The 13,851-nt window shown below is 44.2% G+C and overlaps 4 protein-coding genes across 16 annotated transcripts in view; 2 read left to right on the forward strand and 2 right to left on the reverse strand.

Annotated features, from left to right (window-relative positions):
- Positions 1–4,761, reverse strand: part of LOC110838926 (glutamate receptor ionotropic, kainate 2-like) — a 23,357-nt gene extending 18,596 nt beyond the window's left edge. For 7 of the 8 annotated variants that reach the window (XR_015534996.1, XR_015534997.1, XM_087348196.1 and 4 more), the window contains exon 1: positions 3,345–3,570. Coding sequence is in view for 5 of the 8 variants with exons in the window: in XM_087348196.1 (XP_087204322.1) it covers positions 3,345–3,355 (11 nt within the window). In the remaining 3 variants the exon portion in view is untranslated. Of the gene's footprint in view, positions 1–3,344; positions 3,571–4,633 lie in introns of those variants that run through there. The other variant, XM_087348197.1, reaches the window with a different exon arrangement.
- Positions 630–9,621, forward strand: Notum (palmitoleoyl-protein carboxylesterase notum). The gene is made up of 12 exons (XM_022082590.2): positions 630–754; positions 1,701–1,891; positions 2,699–2,793; positions 4,706–4,758; positions 4,990–5,085; positions 5,459–5,519; positions 6,422–6,586; positions 6,668–6,948; positions 7,291–7,429; positions 7,533–7,661; positions 8,070–8,230; positions 8,975–9,621. The coding sequence occupies exons 2-12, from the start codon at positions 1,766–1,768 to the stop codon at positions 9,232–9,234; spliced, it is 1,566 nt and encodes a 521-aa protein (XP_021938282.2). The 5' UTR covers positions 630–754; positions 1,701–1,765; the 3' UTR covers positions 9,235–9,621.
- LOC110838938 (uncharacterized) overlaps positions 3,818–13,851 on the reverse strand; it is a 26,319-nt gene continuing 16,285 nt past the window's right edge. For all 6 annotated transcript variants that reach the window (XM_022082619.2, XM_022082621.2, XM_022082618.2 and 3 more), the window contains exons 6-9: positions 13,064–13,317; positions 12,311–12,478; positions 7,276–7,679; positions 3,818–6,616 (exon numbers count right to left, since the gene is read on the reverse strand). The gene's annotated coding sequence lies outside the window, so the exon portion shown is untranslated. The remainder of the gene's footprint in view (positions 6,617–7,275; positions 7,680–12,310; positions 12,479–13,063; positions 13,318–13,851) is intronic.
- LOC147873922 (PI-PLC X domain-containing protein 3) overlaps positions 10,320–13,851 on the forward strand; it is a 5,644-nt gene continuing 2,112 nt past the window's right edge. The window contains exons 1-3 of the mRNA XM_087348237.1: positions 10,320–10,474; positions 12,323–12,490; positions 13,104–13,335. Of these exons, the coding sequence (XP_087204363.1) occupies positions 10,381–10,474; positions 12,323–12,490; positions 13,104–13,335 (494 nt within the window). The 5' untranslated portion in view covers positions 10,320–10,380. The remainder of the gene's footprint in view (positions 10,475–12,322; positions 12,491–13,103; positions 13,336–13,851) is intronic.

The raw sequence follows: 13,851 nt of genomic DNA on the forward strand, positions 1-13,851 counted from the left end.
TTTATACGGCATGTCATTATCGGCCCTGGCTACTTGCAGAAGATTCGTTTTAATATTATCCAAGAATTTTCCAGCACTTCTCCAGGACAACCCAACCTAATCCAATGTAACTTATCCCAATCAAACTTACGCGAATCCAAAATAACCGACCCGCATAGCATCAAACCCAGCACCGCTGAAGGACTTCTCCGACTCCACTCTGGGACTTTCCCTGTACTCAAAACGCATTTCATCGCTGACGCAGGACGAATGTTCCTCAGTTGCTTCGACGGATTTCGAACATCCATTCTGAAAGGGCACGTTGCAGCTTGAGTCATTCATAACACGCTGATAGTCAGTCAGCTGTTCAAGAAATACCCAGCCTCTTATGGCATACGAAGGTTCAGTGCCGTGTCCACAAGAGCCCGCCACCGGTCCCCGTCCTTCCAGACGAATCCAGTCCACACATTCCTTCTTCGAGGTCCATTTTAATAATATTCTCCCACACTCACACCCTAACGCATTCAGGCACGCACTGCGAGGATGCGAACTGGACTGAGCTGTTTCGTCCTCAGTGCGTGCACGAGAAGACGTTTAGGCCTTCTGCCGAAATGAGTCGCAGGCCAAGAAGGCGATGTTTGTAGCACGGGTAGTACACCCGTCGGCGGCTTGCGTTCTTTGATCTTCCATTGTTTCCACGGCCCCCCCGATGACTCATCAGGCAGAGCCAGACCACACGTCAGTCGGACTCGAGCAGCGGAAGAAACAGTTTCAGGTAAGCGGGAACGAAGCTCTTGCATTCGCCTCTTTTGTGGCCTTCAGCGATGAGAAGTTTCTTGCGTGCTCAAGGAACGGCGCGTTCTCATCAAACTCAGTGGCGCCACACGAAAATATCTGACGGCATGCCAGATCACGTGACTGGCGTGTGTGTGCACGGACAAAGCAAAGTCGTTCAATTCCGCGGTTTGTTTACTAGATCAGTCGCTCACGACGTTTCGGGAGGTACTTCTGCCCCCGTCTTACGGGCGATAAAACCTGCTCTGTTGGGTCCACTCACTTCAGCGCCGAAAGATGTGTTAAGTGAACACAAAATTAAATATAACACACCATCGCCAAGGGCCTTCAGGGGTCAAATATATTCATATAATTCCGTGGGATTCGAGGTTTTCACGGCGTTGAGTCCGAAGATGGCGGCCTACTCGTCACGCGCGTCGCAGAGCGTAACAGTGTCAGGAGGTTCGAACCAAGGCACGGCTGGGAGACAAGATGGCTCGCTCTGGTTGCGGGCTCCGTGGCCCACCCACGGACGACGAGCGATTCAGAGGTTGAATCTTCCTTTCTAACAAGATCTGAGGGCTTAGAAATGGCCGTGGCGCCGTGGATTCAGGTAGAAATTTAACGACGTTGATGACGGAGGCTGCAAGGATCTCTGAAACTACGGTAAACGTCCACCAGGCCAGCCAAAGACCTTTTCTCTGAAGACATTAATTTGAAAGACTCTGACAAAGACGCCGCAAGACGGGCCAATGAGGTGGCAGAACAAGGGCTGGCCATTACCTCACTGCTCTCACCACAAACCGGAAATCGTTTTCAAACCAGCAAAAACATTTCTTGGATAGTTCGGTCCGTCCGCGTGGTGACTAGCTCCGGGTTCGTTCCCCCACAGGGCATCGCCTCTTCGCTCAGCCCCAATCTAAAGCGTGCCGTCTCCTCCTTCACAGGGTCCGACACTCGTCTCCACCGAGTGCCCGAGAGAAAAGAACCCGGTTTCGTTCCAGTTTGTGTCATGATCGCTCTCCTGCCTCTTGTGCTGTTGGCGGTCGCGAGCGAACAACACGAGGCGCCGAGTTCGAACCTCGTCACCCAGGACAGCCAACACTCGGCCCTGCACACCATCCAGAGAGTCATCCAGGTAACAAATACAGAATCTGTCCTCTGTGTAACCGAAAGGCGACATTGTTCATCGCAGACACAAACCTCGTGGGCCGAACCGGACCAAACTCGCGCGCGGTAGACCTCGCGTCAATGTTTGCCGCTGGCGACCGAGAAGCTTCCAGTTAAAAAAAAAGCTCTGCATGTTTTTTTATTTTTTGGGGGGGGAGAGGGTCTGGAGACTTCAGAACAACTACAGGATATAGGTTTTCGTGAACGCGGCCATGAACATTAACGTTCCACAGGACGGGGAATTTCTCAAGGAGCAGACCCTCTGCTCCTCTCGGGATATTGCCACAGAAGCTGGGATGGGCTGAACATGCAGCCCAAATGGGGGGGGAGACTACGGGCCGGGATCGGATTAGGGCGTGGTTGCAGCTGGGCGAGGATCGTGTTCAGTGGCGGGCTCTGGCATCAGTGGCGTTGGATCTTGGGCCCTGCTGCAGTTATGTTACAAGCGACACTTCGCATGTGACAACGTGCGTAACAAATGCCCGCAACTGAAACACTGGACTATCGACGGAAGATTTTTTCGAATGCATTTCAAAATATCGTCCTGCCTTCACGTCAAAATTCGTGCAAAATTAAACACGATCAATTAAAGTCGATACGGAGGTAAACGCAAAGTGTAATTATTTGTTCTCCGTCCAAACCGACTGGCGAAGCTGCTGTCAGGTTTAAAACTTTTTTGTCTCGGGTAACATTGGGTCTGCGGGCCGTGAAAGACTCGAAACAATTGGCCACGTTCGACTTTGAGCATTTTCCCAACCCCTGTATTGTATTGCAGATCCTACAGCAGTGCGGAGTGGAGGAAACACGAGGTATGAAGCGAGTCTACCTCTCCTCCCCCAATGTCACGTGCAACGATGGATCGCCGGCTGGGTGAGTGAGTGCAAACGTACTAACGTACGAACTCGCTTACAAATTTTCACGTTTTTACAATAGCAATGCACGATGCGTTCCGGGCCAGAAACAAAAATTAGAAAAACAATCTGCACCGTTCAGCCTCTCTGAAATATAAATTTACCCCGGAAGACCGCCATTTTCCCTCCGAACATACGTCCTTGAGATCCGTTTTAATACTACCTTGCCTTCTACTAATCTGCCTCCCGTCAAGGTGTTTCCATGTAAAATTTGAATCTTGTTTTTCTTCAGAGTACAACAAAATACGACTCTTTTGTTCATGTGATGTTTCGACCTGCCTTTTTTTCCAAGTTGCGTTACTGTGATCAACGTCAGACAGAGTTACACGGGGTTTTAAGATTTCTACGACAAACTGAAATTGGGTTATAATGTTTGTATCAGGTCTTTTTACAGACTGTTTCCCATAATAAGTATCTGCCTTTAACAATTCCACTTTTAAACGTGAGAACGAGAGTAAGTACGTGTAGCGACCCAGAAGACTTTTGGATTATATAATTTGCACAACTTACGTTCTTTCCATGTTAGCTGTTTGGGGTTCCCTCGTGAACTGTGGGCCCACTTCCGCCCTCGAACGAGTGAAGACTATTTAATGTACATTGCCTGAAGCCACACTTCATGTTTCTGTTACTTTTCACGATTTCCTTTGCATAGTTCACTGCAAAACTGCCAATGTTGGTTACGTCTTAACGCAGAATGTTCCGATGCGCACTTGTTTTTAAGCTCTGATTTGACTAGGTCCGTACAATGACATCACTACGTAACAAAGCAAAGTACTTCCTCTCGCATGCGCAGTAACTGTGGGAATTTTAAATTAAAATTTCGCCTAGGTTCCAACATCAAATGTCAACAAATGGAAAATGTCTTGGGTTCGATTCTGACAGGCCTTACAGAATTTATTTACAAAGCAGGTGCACAAGAGAATTCTAAGTCGGGGATATATTAATGCCATTAGCTTGTGTGAGAAATAAATTATCACAAAATATGACTTATATATAGGAACACTGTATTGTACCTCAAACCATTTCTTGTGAAATACATGTGTATAGTATTTATGGTATGATGATAATCAAAAATACATCCCAAGATTAAGTACAGGTGGTACCACCACTGCTGATTACTGAACAAACATTTTTATTGTCCCAATATGATAACACCGTCTTTGCGGAACTGGGTCACTAACAGGCCCACATTCCATCCCCCAGACGATGCATTAACAAATCTACAGAAGACCCAGAGAAAATCCTGTTCCAATGCCACTTTGCATAAACATGTAATAATGTGGAAAAAAAGATAGAACCTTCTTGTGGTTACCTCAGAAAACTTTAAAACGTCTTGTTTTCCTAGACCTTAGACCAGAATTCTAATTTCAGAATCAGAACTTAGATTTGTAATTTTAACAGTCTGAAGGCCTGGCTGTCAGCTCCAAAACAACTACTGGAAGACTGACTGAAGCAGTCCGCACTTCCAGATGTTGTGGAGACTAAAGTGCAGTGGAACATCTTTCTTTGCGGCAGGTGGTTTGTGAAAACGAGAGAATTCTATGGCATGGTCTCCCATTTCAATTTGAACGTATCACCTTGCGCCTCGTCTTCATAATTTTATGATTATTACGGCTACAAAGGGGAGACAAGGTGGAACAGCTTTATGTGTATTTGGTCCTGAAAGTGTTAACAGAAAGTTACCAATTTGGAATTCCAATGAACTCCAGCATTAAAGGAATCATCTCTGTTTGGTGCCTAATTTCATTCATGTGAGAGGATCATGAGATGTATTAGGTAAGGAAAGGAGCGCCACTTACAGAAAGCAGCGGACACAGATGAATTATCAGCCACTCTGCTCACTGTTCTCTCATTCTGCACGTCCATTACAGGTTCTACCTGCGAAGGTCCCACGGCAGCCGACGCTGGATCGTCTTTCTGGAAGGTGAGTCTGGAAGAATAGATATTACACGAGCCAGTTCAATGACTCCGAAAAAACTGCACGACATTTTTATGTGGATGTTCTGGAATATATACGTTGCTTCACGACGTCACGACAAATTTGAGATTCTAACAAAATTTGGTTAACACCACAAATCTAATTAATTCTGTCATTTTTGACTGCACTTGAGAATTGCTAAAAACCTACAGCAATGGCAGTCTCATTTATGTACAGGAGGTTGGTACTGCTATGATCAGCAGAGCTGCCACACACGCTGGCAGCGACTGCGCCACCTCATGACATCACGCCACTGGCCAGAGACTCGCAGTGGTACGTATGTCAGAGAAATCTGTTTGATGTGTCGGGTACGCATCCCAGCTGAGGTTTACCGTGGTTATACGTAGGCCTTCCAGGACGGTAATCATACGTGACCACTTTCATTCACATTTTCAGCTAATCTTTCAAACAAGCTGTCGTTCAGAGCTGTATGAACAGTTCAGTTGGCGTAAAATTGTTAAATAAGCTAAGAAGAAAGTTGGATAGAAACTGTCACAGCTAATCTTCAAGGTAATAATAAACTTTCAGGTTCCACAGATCATTAGCTGACAGAGCGCAGGGTCACTTCTCCGTAATTATAAGTGAAAATAGAAACTGTGACTATGCAACTTGACAATCTGAAAAGATGTTAACTGTTCTTGTACAGCGGGCGGCATGCTGTCGCTGAATCCAGAGGAGAACCAGTTCTGGTGGAACGCCAATCATGTGTACGTATCAACTTGTTTGTGTAAAATGACAGACGTGACAACAAGTCTTAGCAGCCAAGTACCACACCATTTCACTTCACGATGTTTACGCAAACTAACCGTGTGATTACACTAAGAAATGCGAAATGTAATACTGAAAATTTAGTTCAAATGCACGATCAACTTTGCCTCTGGTGGTGGTGATGACTGGGAATCAAATTGTCTGACATTGATGATTGCTCTCATTCAATTCAATGAACATGTCAATAACACAATAATAAGGAATCCTGTGATGCTGTCGACAGCATAATCCATTCATGCAAACCTCGATATCCCATTTCTGCTTCTACATTAATCCCGACAGCTAGGCTCTGGCCCTGTACGACAGAATGAGTCAGCGCCAGATATCACAGTGTCACACACGATGTCTAATTAGACACACAAATTGTACCTCTGTTACCCTAAGAAATTTAAAGCCACCCCACTACACACCATGTAGGCGCTTAGGGGGAGAGGAAGTATAGCTCCTGCTCATTCTCAACTTTGGCACCAGATGGGGGTGAGTGGTCAGCATCATGCTTCGGCCACGCTTCACCCCTCGTACCCATTCAACAGGAGGCTGGGTGGGCACCAGAGCCGGTCTCGATGCAGAGGCTAGAAGAAAACCCTTCTGACCCTGGAACCCCGCTCGTCCACCCTGTAGTCAATCACTGCATTGACTGAGCTATCTGGCTCTCTGTTTCTCTTACATTACATACAAAGAATTCCCAGTAATGGAATTCGGCACAGGAAGAGGTAAGGACAATAAGGAATGGTGAACTAGCAGGAATCTGGAAGGAGGCAGTTCCAGCCTCTTACTCACCTGCAGCAAGGCGCACAAAACATGTGAACTTTAAGCTGCTGTATGGATCGTGTTCTTGCAGTCTGGTCCCATACTGTACTAGCGACTCTTGGAGCGGGACACGGTCCAAACCCAGTGGGGAGGCTGACTTCAGCTTCATGGGAGCTGTAGTGGTGAAGCAAGTGGTGAAGGACCTGATACCACTGGGGCTCCGTAACGCATCACTGCTTCTGCTGGCAGGCAGCAGGTGAGGAGGAAATTTACAGCATAATACTTCCTGTGGGTCATTACAATGTCTGTGTGGGCTACAACATGTGGGATCTTTCAGTGCCGGTGGGACAGGAGTGATGGTGAACCTAGATCCAGTAGCGGACCTACTCAACGTGGGCTACGAGCTCTCCCACATTATGGTGCGTGGTGTGTCAGATTCGGGTTGGTTTCTTGACCGTGCCCCGTACTCACAAGACAGTCATTCTCTGACACCCCTTGATGCTGTAAGGAAAGGGATAGGGCTGTGGCAGGGGCAGGTGCCCCTAGAGTGCCAAGCTCACTACCCTTCAGAGCCATGGAGGTGTTACTTTGGTTACAGAGCTTATCCGACGCTTACATGTGAGTTCAGCATCAATAATGTTAAGTAACTAATGGAATAGCTAAGTAAATTAGTAACATTACGGCACAGAGACTCGATCTGCAATAGCACACTCAATACAAAGACTGGCTACAGTGTGAATGACACTTGTTCAATACCCAGCTTAAACTCACTGTTTTGTGCCATTTGACAATGTGCAGCCTTGGCTACTTACAGCGTCTTTCATTAAAGAACAAACACGCAAATAAAATATGCCTTGGCGCTATTTGTAACCGAGTGCTAAGTCAGTCCTTATAGCAAGCTATAAGTGCTCCAACTCTATGATACAGTCAGACCAACAAAATTACCTCTGCTTCTTTCAGCCCCCCTCTTCGTGTTCCAGTGGCTGTTTGATGAGGCGCAGATGACGGCTGATAATGTTGGTGCCCCTGTCACCAAACAGCAGTGGGACTACATCCATCAAATGGGGGACAGCCTGCGCAGCTCCTTCCATAATGTCACGTGAGTGAACAAGCTCAGACTTAAATCAGTCCACATCTTCACAAATGCTCTTTGAATTTCAGGTTCTTCAGTTATAATTTTGTCTGCGTTGTGTTGCAAGCAGCGCCGTGTTTGCTCCGTCCTGTATCTCACACTCGGTGCTCACCAAGAAGGACTGGCAGTCTGTCAAGATAGACGAAGTCTCACTGCCCCAGGCCCTGCGGTGCTGGGAGATGTTGCACACACACCACAAGTGAGTCATGACTCATCCCTGAAAATAATATCCACACAGTCTGACAGAGCACGGTAATGTTTGTGCAAGCCTTATGTGTCTTGGACCATCTCTCACGTGACAAAATTCATTGAGCTAAAACACTAAATATTATCATATTATTAACACATACTTTCCAATTTCTTCTATAGATGAAAATTTAAAGACAGTATCCCCCTCTCCTCCAAAAATTAGATATATATTAGATTAAATATTATGGATTAAACTGTACAGGTGGTTTTAAGAAATGACAGGAGTATAACAATTTGGATCTAGAGATGTAGGCTGGAGAATATTGGGTTTTTGTACCACCGCTCACTTTTGGGCTCCAGTGCCAAAGAGTTTTATTTCTAATATGATGATGCTGTAGGCCCTGATATTGTGTTGCAGAAGTACAGTGTTAAGGGATGTCCCCTTGTCACTGAAACTGGCACGAAACATGGTACGTAGTGGAGAAGATTCAGGCGTGGTGCCACCACAGAGGCAACGGAAAACACAGAGCAGTAACAGAGGGAAGAAGAAGAAGAAGAATAAGAAGAAGAAGAATAATGGTGAGATGTCACATTGTTCATCTGTGTGAATTTATATTTTGGCGCTTTGCACGAAGAGATGAATTTCCTCGAGTCGTAGATTTTAAAAGAGAAAATTTCAAAGTGGAAAGGCCATTCCTTCGAAAAATTTATGTTATTTTATGAACACTCTGTCGAAACTACAGAAACTACTGAGTTATGTTAGACATGGCAGGTGTTCTTTTAATTTCTCCCCTGGTGTCCTATGCATTTATATTCAAAAAGAGAAAAACATTATTTCTCCTAAATTCAATGTATATTTTCCTTTAGAAAGATATTCTACTTTGGAAATACATTTTAAATTATTCAAATGGCATTTTAAAGCAGAAATAACATTCATACAGGATCTAAAAGTGGCACGCATTTGAAGAAATTACATACTGAAGCATTCTGAATTCATTGAATTGATCACAAATGACATTTTAATCTCATCTGTTATTATGAAAGTTCTGACCTGATTTTCCGTTTAAAAAAATATTTTTTTTTTTTGCTTGTGTAAAAGGGGACAAAAATTTCTTGTATAAATTCAAATTTGTGTTAATTTGATATTAATTTAATTGGCACTTCTCTACATATAACAGGAATGCTTTTAATAAAACTCCTTTGGTAAACATGCGGAAAGTGCCCAATATTTTTTTCCACTGAATCTCTAAATTCCATTTGGAAAAGTACTCTGCTTTGAAGGATGAAGATGAACACATGATGACAATTCCCTCAACATTGCAGGAACACATGCCAGACTGAGGCGAGCTGTAGCGAGCTGCCCTCACCACCTCATAGAGCGCTGCTCATGGCCACAATGCAATCACTCCTGCCCAAGGCTTACCAACCCATTCACTGGACAGGAAATGGACTTCATTGAATTACTGAAGTCATTCGGGCTTGACATGACGAGTGTTGCCAATGCACTGGGCATTGACATTCACACGCTGAACAACATGGACCACGAGGAGCTGCTGAACCTGCTGACACAGCGAGCGAAATGACAGGCCTCACAGAGGACGGCGCCGACACTGACTTCAGCTTGTCACTACAAGTGTCTGAAAACAATAGGCTAACAGCAACACAGAACAGTGCAGAAGAAGGAAGTTTCAGTTTGGGCAATGAAGTCAAGGTCATAATAGAATGCACACGTAGCTATGATAGAAGACACAAGATGCAGATTCTTTGAAAGCAGTCACTTCAAAAATTAAGGAGGTGGTAGTATAACATTAAGAAGGGTCTTGGAGAAACATTTTGCGATGATAGTAGGTGGATCAGGATCTTGCCCAATGGTAGGCTTTGTTTCAGTGGCATTGAACCTTCAGGTTCTGCTACCAGAGAATTGGTTTAATGTGAATTAATGGTGTTATTAAAAGAAGAACTTATTTCTTTCTTGTCATTACATTTTTTTCCACAACACCCCAGAATCCTCTTTGCAAAATCTACAGGTTTTTCAAAATATACTACTTTGTGTTCAAATTGTTAATGGCTTAAGGTAACAGAATGAACATCTGTGACTGGCCTCATCTCAGCTCCGAGACGTGCATGCAAGTGTTCCAGCACCACTTAATGACATCTTATTTAGAGTTTGGTGTCCCTGTGCCTGCCGGAGCCTCATACAGCTTCCACGGGATGTGCAGTTAAACATCGTGATCAGCTTCACACTGGCAGGAGGCAAGTCATCACAGATATGACAGACAGCATCCACCATCACCACGTAGACAGAGTCTTAAGCTGGGATGTCGTTTGGAACTGAACTTTATCTCATTATGAGTGTAATGAAATTATGCAGCTTGGGTGAGGCAGAGGTAACAAGAAATAAACAAAGAATCTTTGTACGAATCTCTTCGAAAATGCTATGTGACTGTTTTTAAGCCGCAGCAATGTGATGCTGTGAGTTGCAAGCACCAAACCTAGGACTCCTGCTGGCAGTGCAGAGGTGGGCTAACTCTGCACTGACAGATATAAAGCGGCTTATGTACAGCCCTCACATTATTATGAGATTAATAACAACACAAAGCCACATGAGGCAACTCAAGCGTAATATCTGCACAATCCTGCCACTTGATGTTTTGTACAGCCCTCCCACTTGTTTCTATGTCACCGTGAGGAAGTGCGATTGTTATTCAATTGAGACTCATCATAACTGGATGGCCTCAGTTGGCAGAGCGCCATCAGCAGTGATGGCTGCATTCCGTGCTTCCACTGTGTTGCTTTGCGTGGGATTTGCTGTTACTGCAGACCGTACGTACAAAATAAAATGTAACTGCGTTACTGACATATAAGCGAAATAGGATTAGTATATTAATATTTCTTGTGGACAGGCATCTTCCAAAAGACGTAAGGGACGGGTATATGCAAGATATTAAAAAATCATGTTCACATCACAATTGTACATGTCTCAGCATGGTGTCACAGGCTACAACTAGGAAATTCGGTAAGAATTACGAAACTATGCGCCATGCGAGGTACGCATCATAACCAGATAGAGGCCTGCATTGCAACAATGATTGGGTTAACCCAGAAAATTCTCCCATAAACCCAGAAGAGTTGCTACAGATGTCACTGAGCAACTGCTTTCTCTGGCCTGGTGTTTTATAAAAACTGCTGGGATTTCACAGAACATGTTCTTTTCAATTCCTTTCACACTTGTAAGAAGTCTACAATATCTTCCCAATAGACAGAGAAATATTATCTTCCACACAGTGTGATGGACACAGGCTAATAATAAAAACAAATGCAGTCATTACATCAATCATTGCCCTTTCTGACATTACAAACCCTGACATTTGCAAGGGTCAATGCAAATTGCGCTTCGCTTATCTCTGCAAAAACAATTTCTCCTCTAAATTCAGACATGGGAGGAGAATGAAGATTGAGCACCATCATTAAGCATGGTTCTTACTGCCCAACACTGTGAGGACAGGGCTTCAAATCCCATCTATGGCATGGATGTTTTGTATATCTTTCACCACTGCCAATCATCTTGTATATGTAACCTGCTTTGTAATGTGACTTCCAGGAACTGATTCACAAATTGTTTATTGATGCTGTATCCACTGGAGAGGTTATACAGACTAGTATCATGAATGGGTTGTTTAAGAGGGGCAGTAATGATGACTTTTGTCTGGATGGACTGATAAGTGAACCATTAAATTTGTCGTGTGAAAAGCTCGTCTGAAATTTTCCTCATTTATAGACCATGTCAAGTAGCACTTCTATACAACATTCTAGGTGATAACAACAATGGCAGGTATTGGATAAAATTTTCCCACGTTTAAATATATGTTCTTTGTATAGTTTTTGTGCAATAAGGCATACAGATGGCTGCAGATACTGATGTTACTTCCCCCTTGTTCACTGATTCCATGCATGCTATGCAAAGAATGCATGAAACACCAACAAACATCTTCATTTCATTTGACTTATTGCTTGTACCAGCCTCAAAATCTTCTCTCCAGCATCCCCCTGTTCTTCCTCCAACTCTTCACCCTGCTGGTTTGCAATTCCTCACTATCCTCAGGGGCAAAACCTCCTCCTTTCTCCATTAATTCCATCTGCATTACTTTCCTATCATTTCAGAGCATACAGATAGGTGGCATGTTGGACATATCACATGCAGAGTATAGCTCGCAGGTGACGTATCACGGTCACTACCGACAATTAACACCACGCCAACTTGTGAGCACTTCCTTGTTCAAGGTCATGTTGGAGCCTGTCTCTGTCTATACAAGATCAAAAATGAACAAATATGAAGGCACTCACTAGGAGGTCCTCTGAGCCACATCTTTCAAATCCCGGCACCTCTGCTTTACCAACAGCAAGGAGGCCAGTATTGATAAAGACTTTGGAAAAGATGAGAATTGTCAGGGAAATGGTTCTGGTTCAAGTTCGGTTGTGGATCCTGCTTGACAAATGTATGGTCTCAAGTTCTCTGATTACACACTTAGTTACTTTCTTCAGTTTTTACAATGATGTATCTAGCACTGAGGATACATAACTTGAAGTGAAATATGGTAGGGACAATTTTACCTACAACCCTGCCCTCTTGATGCAAGAAACTTAATAACTCAAACTTACATGAGTCAACAGGTTTTGACTGCAACGCCGTATTCTTAACGGTGTCATCACTGTGGCAACCCTCGCCTCATGGTCGCGGGCTGGCCGACCGGGACCTGGAGCTCAACTGGGATCCTTCGTGTGACCCAGCAATGTTGCCAGACTGGGTCGGACTCTTCAATTCCAATCCTAGCAGTGAAAGTGAGGTCATAAAACTTTAGTAAGAGCAAAGTACAAATTAAACACACATCAAAGCAAATGCAAACTTGAGATGAAACCCACAGTTATCAGACTTGCAGAATGCTGGATGAGGAAAACACTGTTAAATACCTGAACAAATGAGATTTCAGGTTCTCACAGCAATGAGAATGAAGATGATGGTCTTCTGGTATACTGAACTCTGTTGACTGGAAGAAGTCTACTGACATTTCAGAGGTGCTTGCTTTCTACTTTCATCATCAGGCTGGTAAGTACTGATGATGGAGGCAATAAGAACCTTTGAAACTTCCATTAGCTTCATTCAGACTACATGACGCATCATCCCAAAAGCCAATCATCTGATACAGATTATTTTCCATGTTAATTCAAAATAAACACACCTCAAATGGCTGAAGTACAACTATGAAGTCCATGAAAGGCAGCAAATTGCCTGACAGCTTTTTAAGAATGACTTTGCATCATGTAGTTAATTAGAGACTGCTTGGTCCTGACCCTGAGAGACAAGGTCACTGCTGTTTTAACAAGACCTCACCAATGGTCCAGATTGGGACTCACGCGAATCTAATCCACACCTTCCAACTGCCGATGTTGACAGGCGAACTCAGTCCACTCGCACAGGTGCGCCCTGCAGACCACCAGGGTGGTTTCTTCAGGACTAATGTCAGTCTGGGTCGTCCATCACTGCCTGGGGACTGGGAGTTCAGACACAACACTACACCCATAGAGGGAGACCACTGTCTCCCATATTGGGCTGCCTCGTTCCGAGACAACCGGCTGGTGCACATGGACTGCCTCAAGATACGACCCACCTGGATGTGGGACCATAGGTAAATTCATCACATTCTTGTTTTCATCAGCCCAATAGCATTTCATACAGATTAAAATTTATGAGGCGTCACATTATGTAATTTTCCCCAGCATCCTGCTACTTTGTCCCTGTTAGGCACAAATATTCTTCTCAGGGCCCTGTTCTCAAGATGAGAGAACAAGAAGAACACCCATGAAAATAACAGGTAACATTACAATTTTGTATATTTAAGAATTTTACCTGTTAAAGGCAAGCAGCAAACATTTTCTGAATTTAGGTAGCTCTTAATTTCTTCAGGAATGCAATTTGCGTTTGTTACGTCTGTCTCCAAACATTTGAACTTTGCCACATTTTCAAAGTATTTATTAGTTACCTTTATGTAATAATAATTCTACCCTTTCGTCAGAGCCGAGATAGCTCAGTCAGTATAGTGACTAGCTACGGGCTGGATAACTGGGGTTCAACCCTGATGGGGCAGAGGATTCTTCCTCTAGCCTCTGGGGACCACCCAGCCTCCTACTCGATGGCTACTGGG

Source organism: Zootermopsis nevadensis, unplaced genomic scaffold (assembly GCF_977971745.1).
Source record: "Zootermopsis nevadensis isolate Lab colony 2312 unplaced genomic scaffold, Znev_1.0 Znev_ptg000012l, whole genome shotgun sequence".
Taxonomy (NCBI): Eukaryota; Metazoa; Arthropoda; class Insecta; order Blattodea; family Termopsidae; genus Zootermopsis; species Zootermopsis nevadensis.